This window comes from Truncatella angustata, assembly GCF_020726525.1.
Source record: "Truncatella angustata strain MPI-SDFR-AT-0073 chromosome Unknown BKA67scaffold_3, whole genome shotgun sequence".
In the NCBI taxonomy this organism is placed as follows: Eukaryota; Fungi; Ascomycota; class Sordariomycetes; order Amphisphaeriales; family Sporocadaceae; genus Truncatella; species Truncatella angustata.
This window is the reverse complement of record NW_025763383.1, coordinates 2,564,339-2,583,852: the sequence shown is the minus strand read 5'-3', so window position 1 is coordinate 2,583,852 and position 19,514 is coordinate 2,564,339. Positions and strand designations below refer to the sequence as shown.

Below are 19,514 nucleotides of genomic sequence, written 5' to 3'. Positions count from 1 at the left end.
CGGGTATGCGAAGTGTCCGAAAAGGATAAATGGAGCGAGGATGAGGGAGATATTGGCTAACCTGCGTTCTGTCTGACAGAAACATACTCCACCCGCCTACCGTGTTTAATAGTACATCATATATCATTGTAGCACTCTGTTAGCTTCCACGGCCTCGAGTCGTCATGTTGAAGTTCTTGTTACTCCCGATATGATACGATGTGATATGACATGATACGTCAATGGGAACATTCAGACTACTAGGTATATTTGGGACACTGCAAGGGGCAAGTGTGCCGGAATCTTTTGTCTAAAGCCTGGGGGGCTGGGGGGGTGCCTGGCATCTGGAGCTTTGCAGCGTGGGGAGCTTGTTTTAGCAGACCAAGATCCCTGTAGGAACCCAATCGGCGAGCACCGATGGCCCGAAGCTCCAGCTGCAAGGCCTGTGGACTTTCCAACATCCCGCCTCGTCTGAGCCGGCTGACGAACACCTCAATTCCTGCCCGTGATCCCGGAGAAGAAGCTCTACGCCAGGCCCCTGTTGCACAGTGTAATACCGCTTCGGCAGGCTTCAACATCTACATAATGTCGGGACCGCCGCCTCCCAAGCCCGGAGCTGGCCTGTCTCTCTACGCCGACCTCCTTGACCCTACCGGCGACTCCTCAGCCTCGATATCACGAGCACCTCAAGTCTCCAAGCAGGCGCTTGACGCGGTCAAGGAGCAAGAAGCGGCAGCAAAGAAGCCAGATGCCGCACTCCGATTCAATCCGATACCCAATATAAGGCGGCCCCTGCAGAAGACGCAGAAACCGAAAGGTACATTTCCAAAGGCCGTTGGTCCCGCTGCTCCTGCTGGCGCGACGGGCAATGCGCCGGCATCAGCAGGAGTAGGGAGCGCGCCCGCGCCTATGAAGAGCACGCTAGCGGACTGGGCGAATACGGAAGACGACGACGAGTGGATGTATGCAGGTGAGAAGCGGCCTCGCGGCAACAAAAAGAAGAAGAAGAAGACTGGCGCGCCCGTCGAGACGGACTGGAACGAGATTTATGATCCTTCGCGGCCGACGAATGTGGACGAGTATCTGCGCAGTGATGAGCGCATACAAGAGGTCAGGGAGTGGAAAGCACTTTTATACAGGCACAGACGACCGGAGGAGAGGAAGAGACAATCAAGCTGGGATAGCGAGGACGACGAGGACAGGCCGGTGAACAGTACGTCTGCTTTCACAATTATGGTTCAACAAAGTGCGGTTACAGATTCTAACATATACTCCTTTCCCACAGACCAGTTTGCTCCTCCACCTTCCTACTCCTTTGCACCGCCACCTCCCTCACCACCTCATGCGGCGGCAGCACCTCTCTTAGACGATCGAACAGGCGACGATGCTTATGCTCGCCGCTTAGCCATGTCCCAAGGCATACCACCGCCACCGCCACCACCACCCGAGCCAGCTCATGCAGAACTTCCAACACCAGTATCGGCGTCGCCTCCACCACCTCCAGAACCGGACGCCTCAACTATCTCCAGGGCTCCAGTCCGCTATGCGCAGCCCTCGCCGCCCCCCGCGACTACCGAGCCAGATGCCATGGACGTGGACGCCCCCGATGCTCAACTCGAAGACGAAGACGAGGATGAAGACACCCCGCGATCAAGCCGTCCCGGTCAGAAAGGCTTCGCAGCCCGCCTCATGTCCAAGTACGGATGGTCCAAGGGCCAAGGTCTCGGCGCAGAAGGGACCGGCATGCTCGCCCCCTTGCGGGTGCAAGTTGAGAAACGCAAGAAGAAATCCGATGCCGAAGGCGGCGGCTGGCGCCAGCCCGCCGGACTGGGAAAGATCGTACAGCCCAAGACGAATGCGAACGCAGCAGCAACCTCGACCTCGACTTCGGGGGATCAGGGCGGCAAGTTTGGGCCCATGTCCAACGTCATCGTGCTCCGGCGCATGCTGGACAACATCGAGGACCTGCGGCAGGAGATGGAGGAAGGGCTGGGCCAAGAGATCGGCGAGGAGTGCGGAGACAAGTACGGGCGCGTTGAGCGGCTGTACATCGACGTCGCCGGCGGCACGCGGAACGTGTACATCAAGTTCGTGGAGACAGTGAGCGCCTTGCGGGCTGTCAATGCGCTCGACGGCCGTGTGTTCGCTGGGAGCAACATTGAGCCGCGTTTCTACGACGTGGAGCAGTTCGAGAAGGGCGTGTATGAATGACCCCGAGATCAAACTATAAGCTACTTGGGCTTAAGAAAATGACACAAACAAACAAACAACAGTGATACCCCCCCTCATGCATTATCAATATTATACAAGTGAGTGATCTGCAGTTCAAGTGATGACTATATGTAATGCCTCGAGACAACAATTGACATGCGGAGAACAGCGCCAGAAAATAACGAGCAGTCGTCTATGCATTTATGACCAAACAATCAACACGAAAGGAACCCACAACGCCGTGCCTGCAAACCCGACTACCTGAATAGCGACGTAAACTTCCCCTGTGATCCCGCAACACGATCATCCTGTCACACGGACACACGAAGGTCTCATATGCCATGAGTTTGAGTCACCCAAGTTCAGCTGATCCCTTTGATCCAATGGTACAACATCGAAGTGTTTTGCTCTACGTGGCACAGTTGTAACAGTGGCTAGAGTAACCCAAGGGAATAGCTCCCTGGCAGAGAAATCATCATGACAAGGATATAGAAGTCGTGGGGTATGAAATGTGAAAGATGAAAAAGGCCATGACTAGCGTAATTTCACGGAGCAGTTGCAACATGGTTTACACTGCTAGAGATTTCAAGGTGAATATAAAGAAGCCATATTGACCACAAGCAAGGCGATCGGGTGAAGTTTGTGTATATCATGTATGTCATTTGCTGTTACCTTGCTATGACCACGGAATGAAATATTAGAGCTGCAGTCCATTGCAACAAATGAGACCCTCAATCTTCTGTTCGCCTGTCACATATCTAAACCCCTCAGTACGCCCGTAAAACAGAGCCATGCAATCAAAGTCTCCCCTGAAAACCTAACCGCTTTCCGACGATTCAACGGCGTGATCGCGTGTTGATGCGGCCATCTCTATTGTAGCAGTCGTCGACATTCTGTTCGGCACGTCGCTAGTGACAAATCGGTCGAGTGGATGATTCCGTGACTCGACACGCGGGAGGGAGAGGATTGAAGATGTCACGTAGAGAGGGATGTCGTTTCAGTAAAATGCGTCGGTATTAGTCTAGCGGATCCTTGTACGTAGCCCGTTGCGATACCATGCAACCGAGGTGAAATGACAATGACAAAGAGTTTTTGATGACATTCGGAAAATGACAAATCTGAGAAACGCCTCCGAAACCAATCCACCTATCCATCTTACAAGAAAGCGACGACGAAGCCAGCAATGGAAACCAAGCTGACAATCCACGACATGCTCATGCCAGGAGCACCGACGACAGCGCTGCTGGAGCTGTTGCTAGAGCCCGAAGAGGTGCCACCGGTAGAGTCGGTGTCGTTGTTGGCGTTGGCGTTCTTGCTGGTGCAAGAGTACTCGCCCTGGATCTGACCACCGGACTTGGGGCCCAGCTTGTCGAAGACCTCGCAAGAGTCGGTGATATCGCCAGTGGAAGAAGCATCGAAGGCGCCACGGACGTCGTCGAGAGCAGGCAGAGCAACCTCGGAGAAGTCACCACGAAGGAGAACGGCACCACCAACCATCTCCAAGAGGGGGAAACCGTTGAGCTCCTCAATAGCAGTGTTGTTGGCAATGGTGAAACCACCACCAACGGACTTGAGGAGAGGGGCGGTGATGTTGGTGACCTTGGCGTTGTTGATGAAAGAGAAGTCACCGGTCTGAACGGCGGTCAAGTTGGGGAAGCTGGCCTCGGTGAAGTAGTTGGAGTCGAAGCGGATGGAGCCGTTGACAGACTCCAAAGACTGAGCAGAGAAGGTAGTAACGTTAGAGATGGTCAGGTTAGCGGCCCAGATCAAGTTGGGCATCTGAACGTTGAGGTTCTGGCCATTGGCGTTGATGTTGAGCAGAGTGGACAGGTTGTACAGCTCGGTGGTGAAGTCGGTGAGACGGTGGTTGTTGTTGATGTCCATGGTGTCCAGAGAGTGGATGTTGATTCCATCCAAGCTGCTCAAGAAGGTATCGGCAATGGCAACACTCTTGGCCTTGGTGACACCAGGTGTGCCGAAGGTGAGTTGACCCAGAGCGTTCAAAGAGGCCCAGTTGATCGAGTCAACGGTGCTCAGCTTGGTGAAAGACAGAGTCGAAAGCAGAGTGACGTTCTTGAGGGTGAAAGCACCACCGATGGTCTCCAGGGTGGTGGAGGTCAGGGAGATCAGTCCACCGTTGTTCTGGGCAGTCAAATCACCCTTGATCTCCGTAGGACCGGAGATATCGACAGTGTCACCAGCACCAGGCAGAATGACAAGGTCACCCTCGACGGTATCGCAAGAGGCGATGGTGGTGGCATCGGCAGCCGAGGCAATGGTGGCAGTTGTGTCGTCACAGCTGACAGCGACAGCACCTGATGAAGGTGGTTAGCAAATGGTTGAGCCGCTTCTAGTATATTGGTACTGGTCAACTTACTGGTTGCCAGGCTGAGGGCCGCAACGGCGGAGACGAAGGTCTTGCTGAACATTTTGATGGACTATGTGATAGAATGGGCTGTCAGCGGGGATCAATGTTTGATGGCAGCTCATGGAGCTTGTAGAAAACAATAATTAGAACGTTGCAGAATGCCTTCCTAATACAGGTGGACAATGGGTGTCAAAAAACGCGTGGATAGCTGTATCATGGAGGAATTGGTTCTGCAGTTCCAAAAAGTCATGTTATGCTGTAGAGCCAAGATGAATGCGATGGTTTGTGTTGCCTCCAACGCATGGCAGACAGGTCCGGTTAACCCGACAGAACAGCCAGTTGCCAGTCAGTGACGTTTGAAACCGCTGGAAAGCTCAACTCGTCACGAAACATGGCTGCTGAAGGCAAGTGGGACGACAAAATACATGTGCTTTTTGGCAGGGACATGGTCGAGGACGCGTGGGGTGGTTGACCGGGCCAGATGGTGATTGCAGTTTCGCATGGCGAGATACGCCCTCAGAGATTGACCTTTGAGAAGCCGCTACCCTAAGGTGTACGCGCTATGCGAGGCAGACGCAGATGCTAAGTGAGCGCTGCATTGGAAATATCCAATGGCGAATAGCAGTCGACAGGGACCCAAAAGACCTTTTCTCCAATGGCAGCTCTACCCAACCCCTAGCGTTGTCCCATTGCGGTTGAGTGGGTAGAAACCAACCATCCAGAGCACACCTCCAGCCAATTGCACTAACGCCTCTGGAGTACAGTAGCCTGCATATTTTGGGGGTAGTCTTTGGCGGTTGCTGGCTTCCATTGCAAGATTCGCATTGGCAAGACACCACACCATCCGGAGGTCCAAGGTGCTAGACTGGGGCGGATCCGGCAGTGTGAGAGGACGATAGAGACGCCAGCTGCATTGTACCTCGATTCACCCGAGTGGAAAGGCTCGTGTAGCCAGATCGTGTTACGGTCGTAGAGGCAGACGTCCAACATCTGCTGCACACCTTGGTTTGTTGCATCGAGTCGTCGGGAGGAACATTCATTGACAAACAATATCAGACTCGTCACTAGAACGTACCTTTTATGAGCAAATACTGGGATTTGATAGATAGAAATTGGTCTTCCTCTTAATCTTAATAGCCGAGTGTCCAACTATTGAGATTATGACCGTCTTGTGATTGTTTCGACGCGAAGTGGAATGTCGTCGGGTCGGTCTGAAAAGTGGTATTGTTGTTGTTGTTGTTTTGTTTTGTTTTGACTGGTCACTCCTTGACGCGAGAAAATGTCTAGTCGAACGAAGGAGGTATTAAATCGAGGAAGCTATTAAGCGAGTGCTTTTCCTCTGTAACGATGAAAAATATCGACAAACGAATGATCCGAATGGGAGACTGGGAAAGAAGATGGGAAAAGAGGGAGAAAAGTGTTCTTCAATGGAGACCAGAAAAGCCGAGACGTTTTGGAATTTAGATTCAGACTTGGACACGGCGTGGCTCATGCTTTAGGGGGGGGCGTGAGACTCAAAAGGTACGAGGACGAATCCCAACCGCAAAAGAGGAGCCGGCTAGGGGGCTAGGGGACCCATACACAGGACGGGGTCTCGTTCTGGTGCTAGACCAGGTCGCTACTGATGGTCCAGGGGAACCAGGGTGGAACTGAAATGATACCATGCCAGCATCCCATTTCATCCAAAGCAGGGCACCGGCGAGCTTCGCAAGCTTCCAAAGGGCTTTGCAAGGGCTTTCGGGCTCTCACGGCTCTCTTGGGCAGAGCTCTCATCACAGATCCTAATCTTGTGCCAATCAATGTGCGCCATGCGAGTGCGTTAGACTCATCTCATACGCACTGTCCATTTCTCTGCTGTGTCGATAGTCAGAGTTCAACAAGCAAGGGAAACATGACACGCATGCTGGGCCGTGGCACACTCCGTGAAATCCCTGGATAACACAGCACATCTTAAAGATCACAACAATCATGCCCGCAACGGTGCCCGCAACGGCGCCACCCCAATCCAAAGAAAGTCGAGTCAACTCGTGTGCGAAGGTACACGGTGGTTAGTGGGCGCGCCCTCATATCCAAAATTGATCATTCAATTGGCGAGATTGCTTGCTGTGTCCTAGTTCGGCAGAGCAGGGTACCACATGCAAGCTGCTGCACCTAGTTGGGCAATACCACATAGCAAGTGCGACATACACTTCTCTGCTCACCCCCTGTCGATACTTTCCCTAATCTCCATGGTGTGGACGAGATTGCGCGTAGAATCCGCCGGGTATCTGTCCGGAGCAGGTTTGTCACTGGGCACAGCCGGATGGATACAAATGCGTCTTCATGCTGCCGAATGTTTCTTCCATCGGCATATCAATCTTGAAAATGAACTGCGCCCAGACTGCGAGCACAATGGCTGGGGAAGTCTGAAAACTCAGTCCCCGTGGCGGAAGCTTGTAGCTCAAGGGCCAATAGCTCTAGTATCCACCGCGTGCCTGGCCGCATCTGCAGATTCACGGACGGTATCAATCTCCGTTGCATTGGCTGGCTGCTCACGAACCAATTAAAGCCACAGCGAATGCAAATTCCCTGCTCCATCAACAGGCCCCCTCTCCCCCATTCGGTCGTCATTTAATCATATCCTTTCAAGTCCTCACATGCGTGGGATGGGAGCTTTTGAATTATCAACATTGTAGGTAAACCTTTGCTGTTGCTGACAGGTGTTGATCTCGTGGATCCCACGGGGATTTCTGTTTCACATGGTCGCTCTACAGGTACGTCACAAAAACAAGAGCATCATAATCTCTGCACTATATCTTCTACGTTGACTGCCTCGGAGCTCCCGCATCCCCACTGAGCACCCCGACGAGCAAGACGAGCTGCAAATGATGACGACAATTATGGAATAATTTTCAGGCTGGCCAGTGGCCTCTGCGCTACGCCGACAAGGCCCACCCCCTTTCTGCTTTCCCTCAATGCAGGACATTGATTGCTTCGCCAACAATTCTGGCGCCATCCCGCCGTCTATCGCAAGTCTAACCACTAATCAGCCGGTCTCGTCCAAATTGTTTTGGGTCCGCCTGGGGTGACTATAGCAGAGTGCTTGCAAGTCTGTCAGAATCATTGCTGGCGCAACAACTGATGTGCACGATCGTCCAGTGGTGGGTGCATCTCGGCGATGGAAATCTAGCAGTACTTCTGGCCGCCAAGAGATGTACATATTCAAACCCGAGTCTTTCACAAGACTTCATTCAGCACCATAACGATCTCTATATTACAGTAAAGTCTATCGAAGTTAGTGCTTCTCAATCGGCTACAAAAGTAATTGCATAATTCTTTGACTGGTGATCTTCCGCATGGAAGAACCTGCGACGCATTTCCCCCAGCGTGACGATCAATGGGACTGACCAAGTTCGATGCGAGCCGCTTTATTGGGTTATTATGATTTACCAAGTGGTTCCTTCATCTTGGATATCTCTCAAATCCTAGTCTGGGCGGGCGGCAATTGTCGAAAATCATCGATCGGAGAGAGTCCAGGTTTTATTGCTTGGCAACGTGACGCGACCACCTGTTCGTCCCCAAATTGTACAGATTATATTAGCACAGGCTCCGTCTTGAAGCGACCGTGGGATGCCCTTGCTTCGATTAAGAGATAGCTCCAATTATACTACATACTTCAGATGAGGTCCTATTCAATCCCATTCAGGGCTGAACTATTTCTATAATTTCACTGGTCAAGAACAAGAGTGTTACCAAAGTTATCACAGCTCGCAGCTAACGTACCTCCGGCAAAAGTATGTTGTCACAACCCGCAAATCCGTCGCAGTGTAAGGCCTAGTAAATGGATATGGGACGTTGAACGTTTGAATATTCGTCTTCTGAGAAATATTCGCTATCTGGGTCGGGCACGGGCCTAGTCAAGAAGTGGCAGTGCTTATGTCATTGTCTGATTGGCTATGATAAGAGAGTCCGATATTGGCTGGCAAGCCGGAAATAGCTACATAATAACTTAATCCATGAATCCTGTTGAAATTCAAGATTGCCACTTAAATCTCAGACCCTGAAAATGGATATTTTGGATGTGAAATACTGTCATTGTATTATGCGACTTTCTATTGAATCTGCATGCGGAACATATTTTCGTCCAAAAAATAATATTTGTTTTCTGGGAAATATTCGTTTAATGGCTACCCGCTTACCCGTACACTGTAGCTTCTCGATGGATTTTTCTTTAACGGCTGGTGCCACTACTAAAGCAGTCAGCTGCACATGAAAAATGGTGTGGCCCAAACACGAAGCTTCCCACAGCATCGCCTGCAGATTTGACAGATCTCGGATTGGTTGCCGACATCCGATCGCTTTTTTAATCATTTTCATCCTCTATACTTCGTATCATTACGAGGTTGGTATCGCGTCTTATGCGATCATTCGTCGTGCGAAGATTTCAGCCTGAAATGTATGTATTTCAGGGCATACCTTGTTATGGTACCCCCCCATTGATCGCCGTCGCAACTTTGCATCACATGTAGAAACAAATCCATGCTCACCACTTTATGTTTCATCTCTGTCGTCCTAGCTTCTGTTTCTGGAATGCCAGGAGCCCTATCACGCGTACGTAAGTAAGATGTTCAGACGCCATGTCGCGGATGACTAGCAGCCCCCTTTGTTTCAAGATCTTTCTCCCGGTGGGTTCAAAAGCACCAAACTTCAAACGTCGACGTCATGGCCCAATCGGGGGACGAACTTGTTCATATCCAGCTACCAAATTCCCCAAAGAAGAGTTCTAAGCTCCTGCCAAGCCCGTCTTCAGACCCTCCCCCAAGAGGAACGCCTAAAAATATTTTCTGTTTACGTCAAAATACTATATGCCAGGTTTTTGCCGTCCGTCTGAGCCACTGCAGAAACCGTCGTTTACCCGTACGGAGGGCCATATGTTGCATACGCGTCTCGGTACATGGGAAGTGGGCCGAGTGGCTCGACGACTCAATCTACAAATGTTTCGTCACTCCGCTGGAAGCAACTACTCGTATACGAAAGACTACTTACAGTAGGGCTGTGCTAGGTTAGACAAGCATTTAGTAGTAATGACTGTAACGTAAAACACTGAAGCTTGAAAAATAGAGGAGAAAAGCCTTGTTTGTCCTTCGCCACTGTCGACAATGATTCGTTTGGCATCGGGTATATACCCGCCATAATCACTCGTAAGCTCGGCATTACTATAGCTGAGAAATGAGGCTATTAGCGCTGTTACCTCCGAGGCTAGGGTCTTCGGGCAGTGCTTGATGGAGGCCGCTCGGTCGTTGCTCTTTATCCAATATTGCGTCAATCTCATCATGCCTTCCTCACGATCATGTACTGACCTACGTCTAGTTGTGAGATTATATATCATCCTCGTGCGTTTTCCATCATGTTTTATATGTTTGAAATTGACTCTGGGCTGGGATCATCTGAGACAATTTGCTTCATGGCCCAATTTTATGAACTGTAACATCTGCTTGCACTTACGGAGTACTATCCTACAGCAAGCAGGGTATAGTAAGTTTGCAAGAACGCTCACTGAACAGTCAAGGTGTCCAGTGGAGGCTCGCTGTTTTCATGGACAATGCTGGTATCCGTTACTAGCTGGCTTGAATCAGATTTCATCTGTCAATTCATCGCGTCACGTGAAATGGCATCGATGGCTCACTACATGTAGAACGTGGTAATCGGGAGGGTGGTTGCTGTCCAAACAGCACTACCCTAAGATTAGATCAACCTCTTCGGCTTTTCTGTGCTCTTCCCATTTGTCCACAAGAACAAGGCCAGGTGCTCGCCTGTATGCAATACTATCTTTCCACTCAATCCACAATATATAGTAACAGTCTTGCTTTCGTCCTTGTTGCTTTCTTACCAATCTATGACTATGTCGTCTGTAAATTCGCAGTGTGAGGATTCACTGAGCGATTTGCTGCCTGAGAGTGGGCTATACGCTGGTTTCAGACAGTCTGAAAGCAGGCTTATCCAACCTTTGACGATTGACACAAGCTCGACCCGTTTGATAGCTTTGAAGAGCGTACGCTCCTGTTAATGGTGCATGAATAAAACTCCGATGGCTTGCCCCATTTCATCCTGCATGACTTGGACTGGAGGGAAGAATGGCAATGTGATTGGGACTGTGGGGAGGCTCAGTAAAAGAAATGTCCTAGCTCTCGTACATGATATATACTGGCATTGGCGTCGCATTTGCGATAAACACGTGATCAGTAAGGTCGGGACAGGATACCAGCACTCTTCTTGGGGTGTTGTATTGTGCGTGTATACATGAGTCGGTGTACTTTTAGTGAATGGCCCTCGAGAGAAAACACCGTTACTCCCAATTCAACAAGCTCGCCTACCTCCCTCTATAGCGTCGTAGGGCTCCTGGCTCCAATCATCTGGAGGTTCTTGTTCAGCTGACGATCTGTAAGTGTGCCATTGACAGTTGATTGGGTAAGTCTGAGCTGGTATGCAACAGATCTACCCACACCCAGTCGTAATGGAGTCGTTGAATCCACTATAACCAAAACCTTTGAGCAATTCGGCATCCTCTAAAAATTCGATCTCACCTACCCATCCCGTCCATGACCAACTCGGCAATTTCTTGAGGAGTGGATTTCCTGTAAAATTTCGCGATACCACCCTCCTGTACAAATCATGTAGTACCCAGAGAAGCGACACATCGAAGAAGATATCAGGATGACCGAATAGGAGACCGCTTGGATATATGCCAGTGAGTAAGGTCTGAATGCCGGAAAATTCGTCCATGACGTCCTCAGGATAAGTGGTCATTCTGCGTTTAAATCTGGTAACCACGCCAGCAAGGTTACGTAGATCTGAACCCGCGTTTCCATCCAACTACCAGCCGGAAGCATGGTGTTGAATGCGTTGCTAAATTCTTGGTGGTAGTTGAGGTGTTCGACCAATCTAGAGCACTGATACCGCTAACTAACGGGTCCTGGTCTGAATGCTAAGCAACGTTTCGTGAATAGTTCCTCCTGGAATGTCTACATACACTGGTTGTATCCATGAATGTCCGGTATTGTCTCTTCTGGAACTGACATTGCAATCTATCTTTTCCCCCTCCGCAAGTTTAGTGATATGTTGGCGATGGCATCTTGGAGCTGACATGTCCTTGAGACCTTGAAGACCATGGTCCGCGTTTCTGCCATCTTCGGCGATAAAATTCGTAGATGAGCTTGCATATATCCGGTGCATTTGACTGAGTCCCCTGCGAAGCGGCGCTCGGTCGTCTTGCACAATACACAAGCTATCAACCCGCAGATATCTTTCTCCAAGAGCTTTGACAAGCGATATAGCATCTCGAATGGTTTGTGGAATTCGGTTTGCAATGCTGTCTGCCATTAGAATACCAGACATCTTCATCTGCGATAAATTGCTCCTGAGGACCCGGAAATTCTAGTTTGACCCGACGTGTACGAGTGTGACATATCTGTTTGCTCTTTTCCTTGAAACAACAATACACCCTTGCACGACATCTATGAACCACTCTGGCTGATTCGGTACCATTTGAGGGAGTGGCATCGCATAACATTCTAAATCCTGTTCCTATCCACAACGCATAATCCAGTCGCGGACGAGTTCCAAGTCAATCCAGTCCTCACCTAGAACCCTGAGTCTACTTTCGTGGCTAGGCGAATCCTTGCGTGGCATAAGTTCGACATCTCAGAATTCCGTTAACGACTCGGTAGAGTTATTAGTATCGACAGCTCGAAGACCTGCGTTTTCCAACCCATACTTGTCCACCTTGTTAACGGCCGAGCCAGGCCAGGAACGACTAAAATCCGGTTACACGTTTTGAAATGAGCGCAAAAGCCAGAATTAAGGTTAGAGGCTACTCCTACAACAGCAGTTCTAACTTGCCTGGCTGGATCTTGAATGAATTTCACCACCTTGCGGCGAATCTCACATTCAGGCGCCTTGACATCAACTTTACGCTTGCCCACAACTTCGTTGACGCCAGAATCGTGCTCCTGCGTGTTCATCCTATATGTGCTCGGTCCGGTAAACAACGTGAAGACGATAGTGTAATGTGCGTTAGATGACCTTCGTCAGTGAGAACCTCTCTAGAATATAACACTGTTTGGCGACGCGTCTGGGTGACCATCAACTACGGAAGAAGATGACGATCGAGACTAGCTGACCTTTGAGAGGGAGAAGCAAACCCCATGTTTTGAACGATACTTTAGGCCTCAGAAGCATCGCGCACATTTGTGCTTCATTAAATATTGTGCAAGCGAATATGCAGAGTCCTGCAGTTCCCCAAGGTTGTGCAAAGCCTCTCGTCCTCTGTATTTTTGTGCCATTCGATATAAAAGAGAAAAGGATACCGAACATGATCGGGTTGTGCGGTCGTCTTCCTTGGATACACCATAAGACCAGTGGTGAACTATTATGTATAAGTACCATGTTGTATATTGCTAGAAAATGACAAATAGAAGTGTGTTTTCGGGTATTGCCAACCATCCCGGTGATCTTGATATTAAGCGGAGCCAAGTGTGCCGGATTACGGGTTCGGTATTCCCGAGGCTGAGGCGGCACTGTGATGTTTTCACCTCCGTGATAACGGCCCTCGAGACGGCAATATGACCATGTTTGCTCTCATATCGACGTCGACCGACAGGCAAACAACTTTGATGGTCGTGGAATGTACGACAATATTCATGTGCCGCAAGACGGGCTGAAATAATCGCCCAGTAGTTGTTGTATGTAACGATATATTCGTAACGACGGCCACAGCATACTTGTTACACCCGCAATCTTTGCGTTGATGGACAAGTACTACCCAATTATTGTTTTTACTTTAATTCTTCATGTGCCACAAAATTACAACCCTGCTAGTAGTTATCTTTCATCACACACTGAGCGCGGCTGCTAGATTCTTGACCCTCATTAGGAGTGGCACATGACACAATAAAGTACGACTACTGATCAGGGACCAATATAGAGCAACCAGTACCTCCTGGGGCGCCCATGGAAGTCTGAGCCAGAAGAAACCCTGGCCAGCGGCTACATCCAAGTCAGATCCCGAGGTTATCTGATTTTGATTCTTTTTATAGCATACTCCGTATTACTCGCCAGCAATCTATAGTAGATGGCTTAATGACCAGCGGCTCATAAAACAAGCCGCGTATATATTCATGATCGAAGCTCACTCGAGTGTACTAATGTCCGTCTCTTCCACTCTCCACATATACCACATGAAGACGCTCCGGTATGGTTTGAAGCGGTCCGCCATCTCCTGCATCTCCTTCTCACTCATATACTTCCACTTGCCACCCTTGCCACGCAGCTTACTCACGTCTCTCCCGACGAAAGCAGCCATACCTCTTTGCACACCCAGGTCACCTAACGAGAAGATGTCCATGCGCTTAAGCCCGAAGCATGCAAACATCTCAACGCTCCACTGCCCCAGGCCACGAACCGCTATGAGCTTCTTGAGAACCTCCTCATACGAAGCGTCGTGCAGAAGCTGCGTCGAGAGCTCACCGGACGTGAACTTTTCTGCCAGCCCTTGCACGTACTCCGCTTTCCTCTGACTGAGTCCTGCTGTGCGTAAGGTCTCGATCGTCATCTTGACAACCTCGCTCGGATGGGGAAATCTGCCCTCCCTTTCAGGCCCGAAAAGATCGACGAAACGATTCTTGATTGCCTTGGCGGCGGCGCCAGAAACCTGTTGGCTGATGATGCCGGAGCACAGTGACTCAAATGGGTCGACTTTTTCAGCGAGGCCTTCGGGAGAGAAGATTTGGCAGTAGGTCTTGTCGATCAGCGGCTTCATACGTGGGTCAACCTTGATGAGGTGGTCACATGCCACTTGAAGGATGTTCTCCGTTGTAGTCTCAAAGGCAGAAACCTTGGAAGGCGAGACGGCGTCCAGAGACTTGGATGCGACAACCCTAGATGATTCCGGTGATAGAAGAGTCGCGTTACTGGCGTTAGGATCTGCTAGTCTTCTCACCGCCGCTGGCTTGGGCTTAGGCGTTGTGGGCGAAATGCCGTTGGTTACAGGCTCGCCAATGAGCTTTGCGTTGCTGGGGGTGGGAGTCGCTGGAGGTGGCGCCGTGGGCTTCGAAACCACGCGCCTCTTGTTAGGCGTTGATGGTGCTTCGTTCTTTGGCGATGCATCAATCTCCGATTCTGCAGCCTCCTTCCGCTTTCTGGATTTTGCAGCTGGTTTGGGCGGAGGTGGCATCACTTCTAGCGATGGCTTGGCCTCGGCAGCAGCACTCAGCCGGGCGGACCTGCGTGTGGACATGTTTTTTTGTAGTAACCCGATGCCTGAGAACAGAGTGCCTTTCCCGTGATGGAAAGGTGAATATGTAAGCGATCCGAGCACCGACCCTGATGTCGCGAAATGTGTTGGACTTCGACTATTTCCGACTGGCAAACTGCGGACTTCAGAGAAGCGCTCTGGCCTTCCGAAGAACAGAAAGGGCTTGGTTGACAAAACCGTCCTGGCCCAAGTCTGAGGGCGCTTTGAAACTCTTACGTTGACGTTAATTGTGAACTTGATGACACTCATTGATGACATTCATGTCTGAACTAACCCGATTTGAATGTCAAACAGTCTCCGAGGAAGAAACCGAAGCAACGAGTATGGTTGTAGCAGAAAAAAGTCGATTTGAAACCGGCGCACAAAGGTTTTGCATTGACTATAGAAATGCTGTATCTTGTCGTTGTATAGTGAATTTCATGATGTTCTGATAGTTGCAGCTACATACGCCCTAGCTTTGTCATTTAGCTTGGCGCCCCTTACAAGCCCGTCGGTCCGGATGACGCCAATTGTCAGCTCAGGCGACCATGCGCCAAGTATTTGATTGGAAGATCCCGAGGTATCACATATGGACGAAAGTAAACAAAAGCATTCACCCTGCAGCAATTAGGCGCGTCTTCACACCAAAAAAAAAAAACTAAAATCTGGGAGAGACCATCTGTGAAATCGAGGGTGGGAAATGCCATCTAATAGACTCGGTTTGAGTAAGAAGGATGCCCACAAATAACACCACATCGATGTTGAACCTGAAGGCATTTCTTCCTTGTGTACTGCGCCGCGCAGGCCCGAGATGAGCCTCGCCACAGGACCACAACCTCGCCCCTGTCAAGTGGTTGCCAAACTGTTGCAATTGATTACAGCGTGAATGAAAATGCATACGGTCAATGTTCGATGTCATGCAGAACACATGAAAACAGAGCAATTTTAACTTGAAATTCTCTCAACGAAGGCCCAATGCTGCCGTTCAGAAAGCTTGGCAGGATAAGTAGCGGCCATAGATAGGTAGGTAGCATTGGGGTAAAGAAACGGAGGAAATGGAGGAGCTGGAGGTTGGGATGATCTCCGTCTCATGTCTCCAGTATTTCAGTGGAGCGCTGAGCTTCCAGACCACGGTGTCCAACTTGTAGAGAGAGATTGGATTTTATGGTAGAGCAGAGTAACCGTAGAGTAGAGGAGAGTTAACGGCAAGCGTAAAATCATTCGGCTGTCATCGTGTTGTCAAGTTGAATGCGGAGTACATTGATGCGGTACTGTATTGTCAAGCCCGTCTTTCGCAAGATCTCGACATTTGCCATACGCAATGTGCAACCCGGGGGGGTTCCATCAGACGGCGAAGGAAATGGCGTTGTGCTTCCCCTGCGTCGACTCGTTTAAAAAATGGCTTGAATGGGCTTGTCAGGAGAAATCTGTGATAGTGAAAGTCTTGGCGAGCTCCCAAAAATTGCAGGGACGTGTAAGCAGGTACATACGAGCTCAAGATGAGAGGAGAAAAGGGGATACACGGAAGCGCTAGAAGCTAACAAAGCTAGGGCGCCAAATGGCCGCGAAGATGCATCTAAAATGAAGGCGCCAGCGACTCTCGGCCTCAATCGCTCAAGTATTACACTAACTACAGGGTGCCTGGGCTGCATGAAGCGCCCCCCAGCGTTGTTGAGCCATCCAAGTCACTTTCGTATTTCCCATGCATCAGCTTCTCCTAAACGGAAACGCTCCCAGTTCAATCCTACCGGTTTTCCCAGTTGCCTTTTGTTTAACCTAGCTGCCTGTAACTGTCTTCGCGGCTTGTTGTTCTAAGCACATGGCTGCTTGGTGCAGTCGGATTCAGTTGGATTCGGGCTCTTTGGCTTTCCCTGCTTTTATGTAGCTTTTACTTATCAGAACGAGCAGGTAGTCAATTGATAGTCAGCTTATGTACGTATGTACGTGTATGCATGCATGTTTGCGTCGAGTTTGCCGGCTGTTTCTCACCCTACATACGCTACGGATACAGACCCAAGCATTCTCTCTATCTACTCCATCCATCCCATCCTCCTGGTGAGGCACCTAGCCCAGCACAGCCAAGCTTATTTAGACTGGCAGAGTATCCAGCTTGCGGTACCATCTCGATTGGTCCGCGCCAATCCAGCTCCTTGATTTTATCCATCCAGGCCCTGGAAACTTTTCTTACTCTACGTGGACAGTAGTAACTACCTCTCTACCTCTAGTCTTCCCCAGTCAGCACAGAAAGCATACGCGAGGGAAGTTCGACGGAACGACAATCGACGATTATTAACCTTATCGAGAGCCGAACGCTGGATCAGCTCGTCGCTCATTAATTCTGCAACCATAGACTACCTGCTTTTTGTCACATTTTAGCTATACTTTGACAAGCACTGCTCTGCTCTCCCTTTCCCATCCTACCGAGCGCTGCCTGTACTCGCTTCTCTTTTCGACCTTTTGGCGTAACGTGAAAGGTCGGGCGGTACTGCACACCACCTCGGGAGCGACCAACAAAACCCGACACGTCACACCACGACGGTGATCGAGTCCTTTCGCATCGCCCTGCGATATTCCCTCGTGCTTTCGCGACACAACTTGGGGTGGTGCAAAGAGCACCCCGAAGGCTCCAACATGCTTCTTCCCAAGGGCGGTGTTTCCTGGAAGTCCGCCAAGGCACAATTACCCCCTACGAGAGCGATATGGGTCTTCCTCACAAGGACGCGATTTCTCTTGTCCCTCGCCGTTGCCGGCATCATTCTGCTACTATGGCGCGGCATCAGAGGGTCGGCGGCCGAGATGCAAAGGTATGCCCGTCTCTCCTAACCGCATCATTAGAACCTGCGCATGCCTGCGATGGTCTCGCACGAGACGGCAGAACAGACTGGCTAACCCGCAATCCCTACTACTACAGTTTCTACTGCTGGGGTCCCTCGAAACCGCCAATGGAAATGACACTGAACGAGCAACAAGCATGGAATTCCCACCTGCAAACACCAGTCATTTTCAACCACCACACCCCGATAGAAGTCAACGAATCCACCATTATCAACGTCAAGCTGAACCCCATCAAGTCTACGCGCCAGGCCGCCCAGAACGAAGAGCGGGTTCTTATCGTCACCCCCCTAAAGGACGCTGCTCCCTACTTGTCCAAGTACTTTGAACTCATTGCCGAGCTCACATATCCCCACAACCTGATTGATCTTGCCTTCCTGGTCGGCGACTCTACTGATGACACTCTCGGAGTTTTGGCCATGGAGCTGGAGCGCATTCAGAAGCGTCCCGACAAGATTCCCTTCCATAGCGCCATGGTCGTCGAAAAGGACTTCGATTTCAAGCTTGCCCAGAGCGTCGAGGAAAGGCATGGCTTTGAGGCTCAAGGCCCCCGACGCAAGGCTATGGGCATGGCTCGCAACTACCTTTTGTCCACTGCTCTCAAGCCTGACCACTCTTGGGTTTACTGGCGCGACGTCGATATTGTGGACAGCCCCAAGAAGATCCTGGAGGATTTCATTGCGCATGACCGAGACATCCTTGTGCCCAACATCTGGTTCCACCGCTACAGAGACGGCCGCGATGTTGAGGGTCGATGTAAGCTTCAAACCTCATCAGCTCAAGCAGAATAACGTGTACTAACCACGACTGTTTCTTTAGTTGACTACAACTCCTGGGTTGAATCCGAGAAGGGCTTGAAGCTTGCATCTAGTCTGAGCAAGGACACTGTACTCGCCGAAGGTAAGACAAGCTCGATGGGAGCGTCTGCGTCTCCAGAGTGTCCCGCGTCTAACATGAGGGTATTACACAGGCTACAAGCAGTACGACACCGGAAGACAACATATGGCCCGCATGGGTGATTGGAGAAACGACAAGGACGAGGAGATTGAGCTTGATGGTATTGGTGGTGTCAACATTTTAGTCAAGGCTCACGTCCATCGTGCCGGTACGTTATTTTTCCTCCCAAGGATTTGTGTTTCTGGACAAAACGCTCACATATCCGCCAGGTATCAACTTCCCTTGCTATCCTTTCGAGAACCAGGCCGAAACAGAGGGTTTCGCAAAGATGGCGAAGCGCGCAGGATTTGAGGTTATCGGTCTGCCCAACTACGTTGTCTGGCATATCGATACTGACGAGAAACCTGGCAATGCGTAGATCGTTTCCTGATCTACATCCTCTCTTCCTTATCCTCATATCCTCTGAGCACCGGCTTTGTCTACCGGTCTCGGACTTTTGATACTCGAACATGGACAGGACACGTAATTATTGTACGAACATCATGATACACGCAACCCCCACAACAAGAATCTGTGCGATTCATTGCAAAGACTCTCGGCCCAGAGTACCTGCGAAGGAACCACTCTGCTCACCTTGTCGGACCAACCTATGTTTTCCCTGTGGAAAGCATGGGCCAGGAAAGGCGTGGATGGTTTGGGCCACAAAACGCTGGAGCCAATCCGCTCTGTGGTCACTTCCGACAATCTGTTTTCCGTTCTTGGGTAGAGCCCGGGTGGTCAAATTGTTTTGTGTACACGCTGTCAAGATAGCATTTGAGCGCAAATTTTTCTGCATGGTCGGCTCCGGTCGGTATTATTGGGTCGAATTGATGACCCCGGTGTGTAATAGAATTTGGCTACTCATCAGGGAGGGGTATGCGTCGAACGGGCGGTGGAAGGGATATGATAAAGGAGGCG

At 50.4% G+C, this 19,514-nt stretch overlaps 4 protein-coding genes across 4 annotated transcripts; 2 read left to right on the top strand and 2 right to left on the bottom strand.

Annotated features, from left to right (window-relative positions):
- Positions 1–396: 396 nt before the first annotated feature.
- On the top strand, positions 397–2,284 carry BKA67DRAFT_690469 (uncharacterized protein; the record flags this gene model as incomplete). Its single annotated transcript, XM_046109136.1, has 2 exons — positions 397–1,192; positions 1,265–2,284. The coding sequence occupies 2 exons, from the start codon at positions 397–399 to the stop codon at positions 2,188–2,190; spliced, it is 1,722 nt and encodes a 573-aa protein (XP_045959970.1). The 3' UTR covers positions 2,191–2,284.
- A 1,061-nt stretch (positions 2,285–3,345) lies between these two features.
- On the bottom strand, positions 3,346–4,619 carry BKA67DRAFT_534619 (uncharacterized protein; the record flags this gene model as incomplete). Its single annotated transcript, XM_046099885.1, has 2 exons — positions 3,346–4,505; positions 4,568–4,619. The coding sequence occupies 2 exons, from the start codon at positions 4,617–4,619 to the stop codon at positions 3,346–3,348; spliced, it is 1,212 nt and encodes a 403-aa protein (XP_045959969.1).
- Positions 4,620–13,602: 8,983 nt separating this feature from the next.
- Positions 13,603–15,276, bottom strand: BKA67DRAFT_561551 (DNA glycosylase). The gene is made up of 2 exons (XM_046102536.1): positions 15,124–15,276; positions 13,603–15,060 (listed from the first exon to the last, which is right to left on the bottom strand). Exon 2 carries the CDS (start codon positions 14,829–14,831, stop codon positions 13,725–13,727), a length of 1,107 nt encoding a protein of 368 aa, XP_045959968.1. The 5' UTR covers positions 14,832–15,060; positions 15,124–15,276; the 3' UTR covers positions 13,603–13,724.
- A 1,970-nt stretch (positions 15,277–17,246) lies between these two features.
- BKA67DRAFT_246275 (putative ANP1 protein) lies at positions 17,247–19,056 on the top strand. The gene is made up of 5 exons (XM_046095715.1): positions 17,247–17,632; positions 17,740–18,416; positions 18,480–18,560; positions 18,631–18,765; positions 18,827–19,056. Exons 1-5 carry the CDS (start codon positions 17,460–17,462, stop codon positions 18,973–18,975), a joined length of 1,215 nt encoding a protein of 404 aa, XP_045959967.1. The 5' UTR covers positions 17,247–17,459; the 3' UTR covers positions 18,976–19,056.
- Positions 19,057–19,514: the final 458 nt, after the last annotated feature.

What these genes read in the sequence shown, in the direction of transcription:
- BKA67DRAFT_561551 (XM_046102536.1), bottom strand. Translation starts at nt 14,831, where the DNA reads ATGTCCACACGCAGGTCCGCCCGGCTGAGTGCTGCTGCCGAGGCCAAG.
- BKA67DRAFT_246275 (XM_046095715.1), top strand. Translation starts at nt 17,460, where the DNA reads ATGCTTCTTCCCAAGGGCGGTGTTTCCTGGAAGTCCGCCAAGGCACAA. An exon ending in CCGCGATGTTGAGGGTCGAT is followed by an intron (nt 18,417 to 18,479) that starts GTAAGCTTCAAA and finishes CTGTTTCTTTAG; the next exon opens with TTGACTACAACTCCTGGGTT. An exon ending in GGACACTGTACTCGCCGAAG is followed by an intron (nt 18,561 to 18,630) that starts GTAAGACAAGCT and finishes GGTATTACACAG; the next exon opens with GCTACAAGCAGTACGACACC.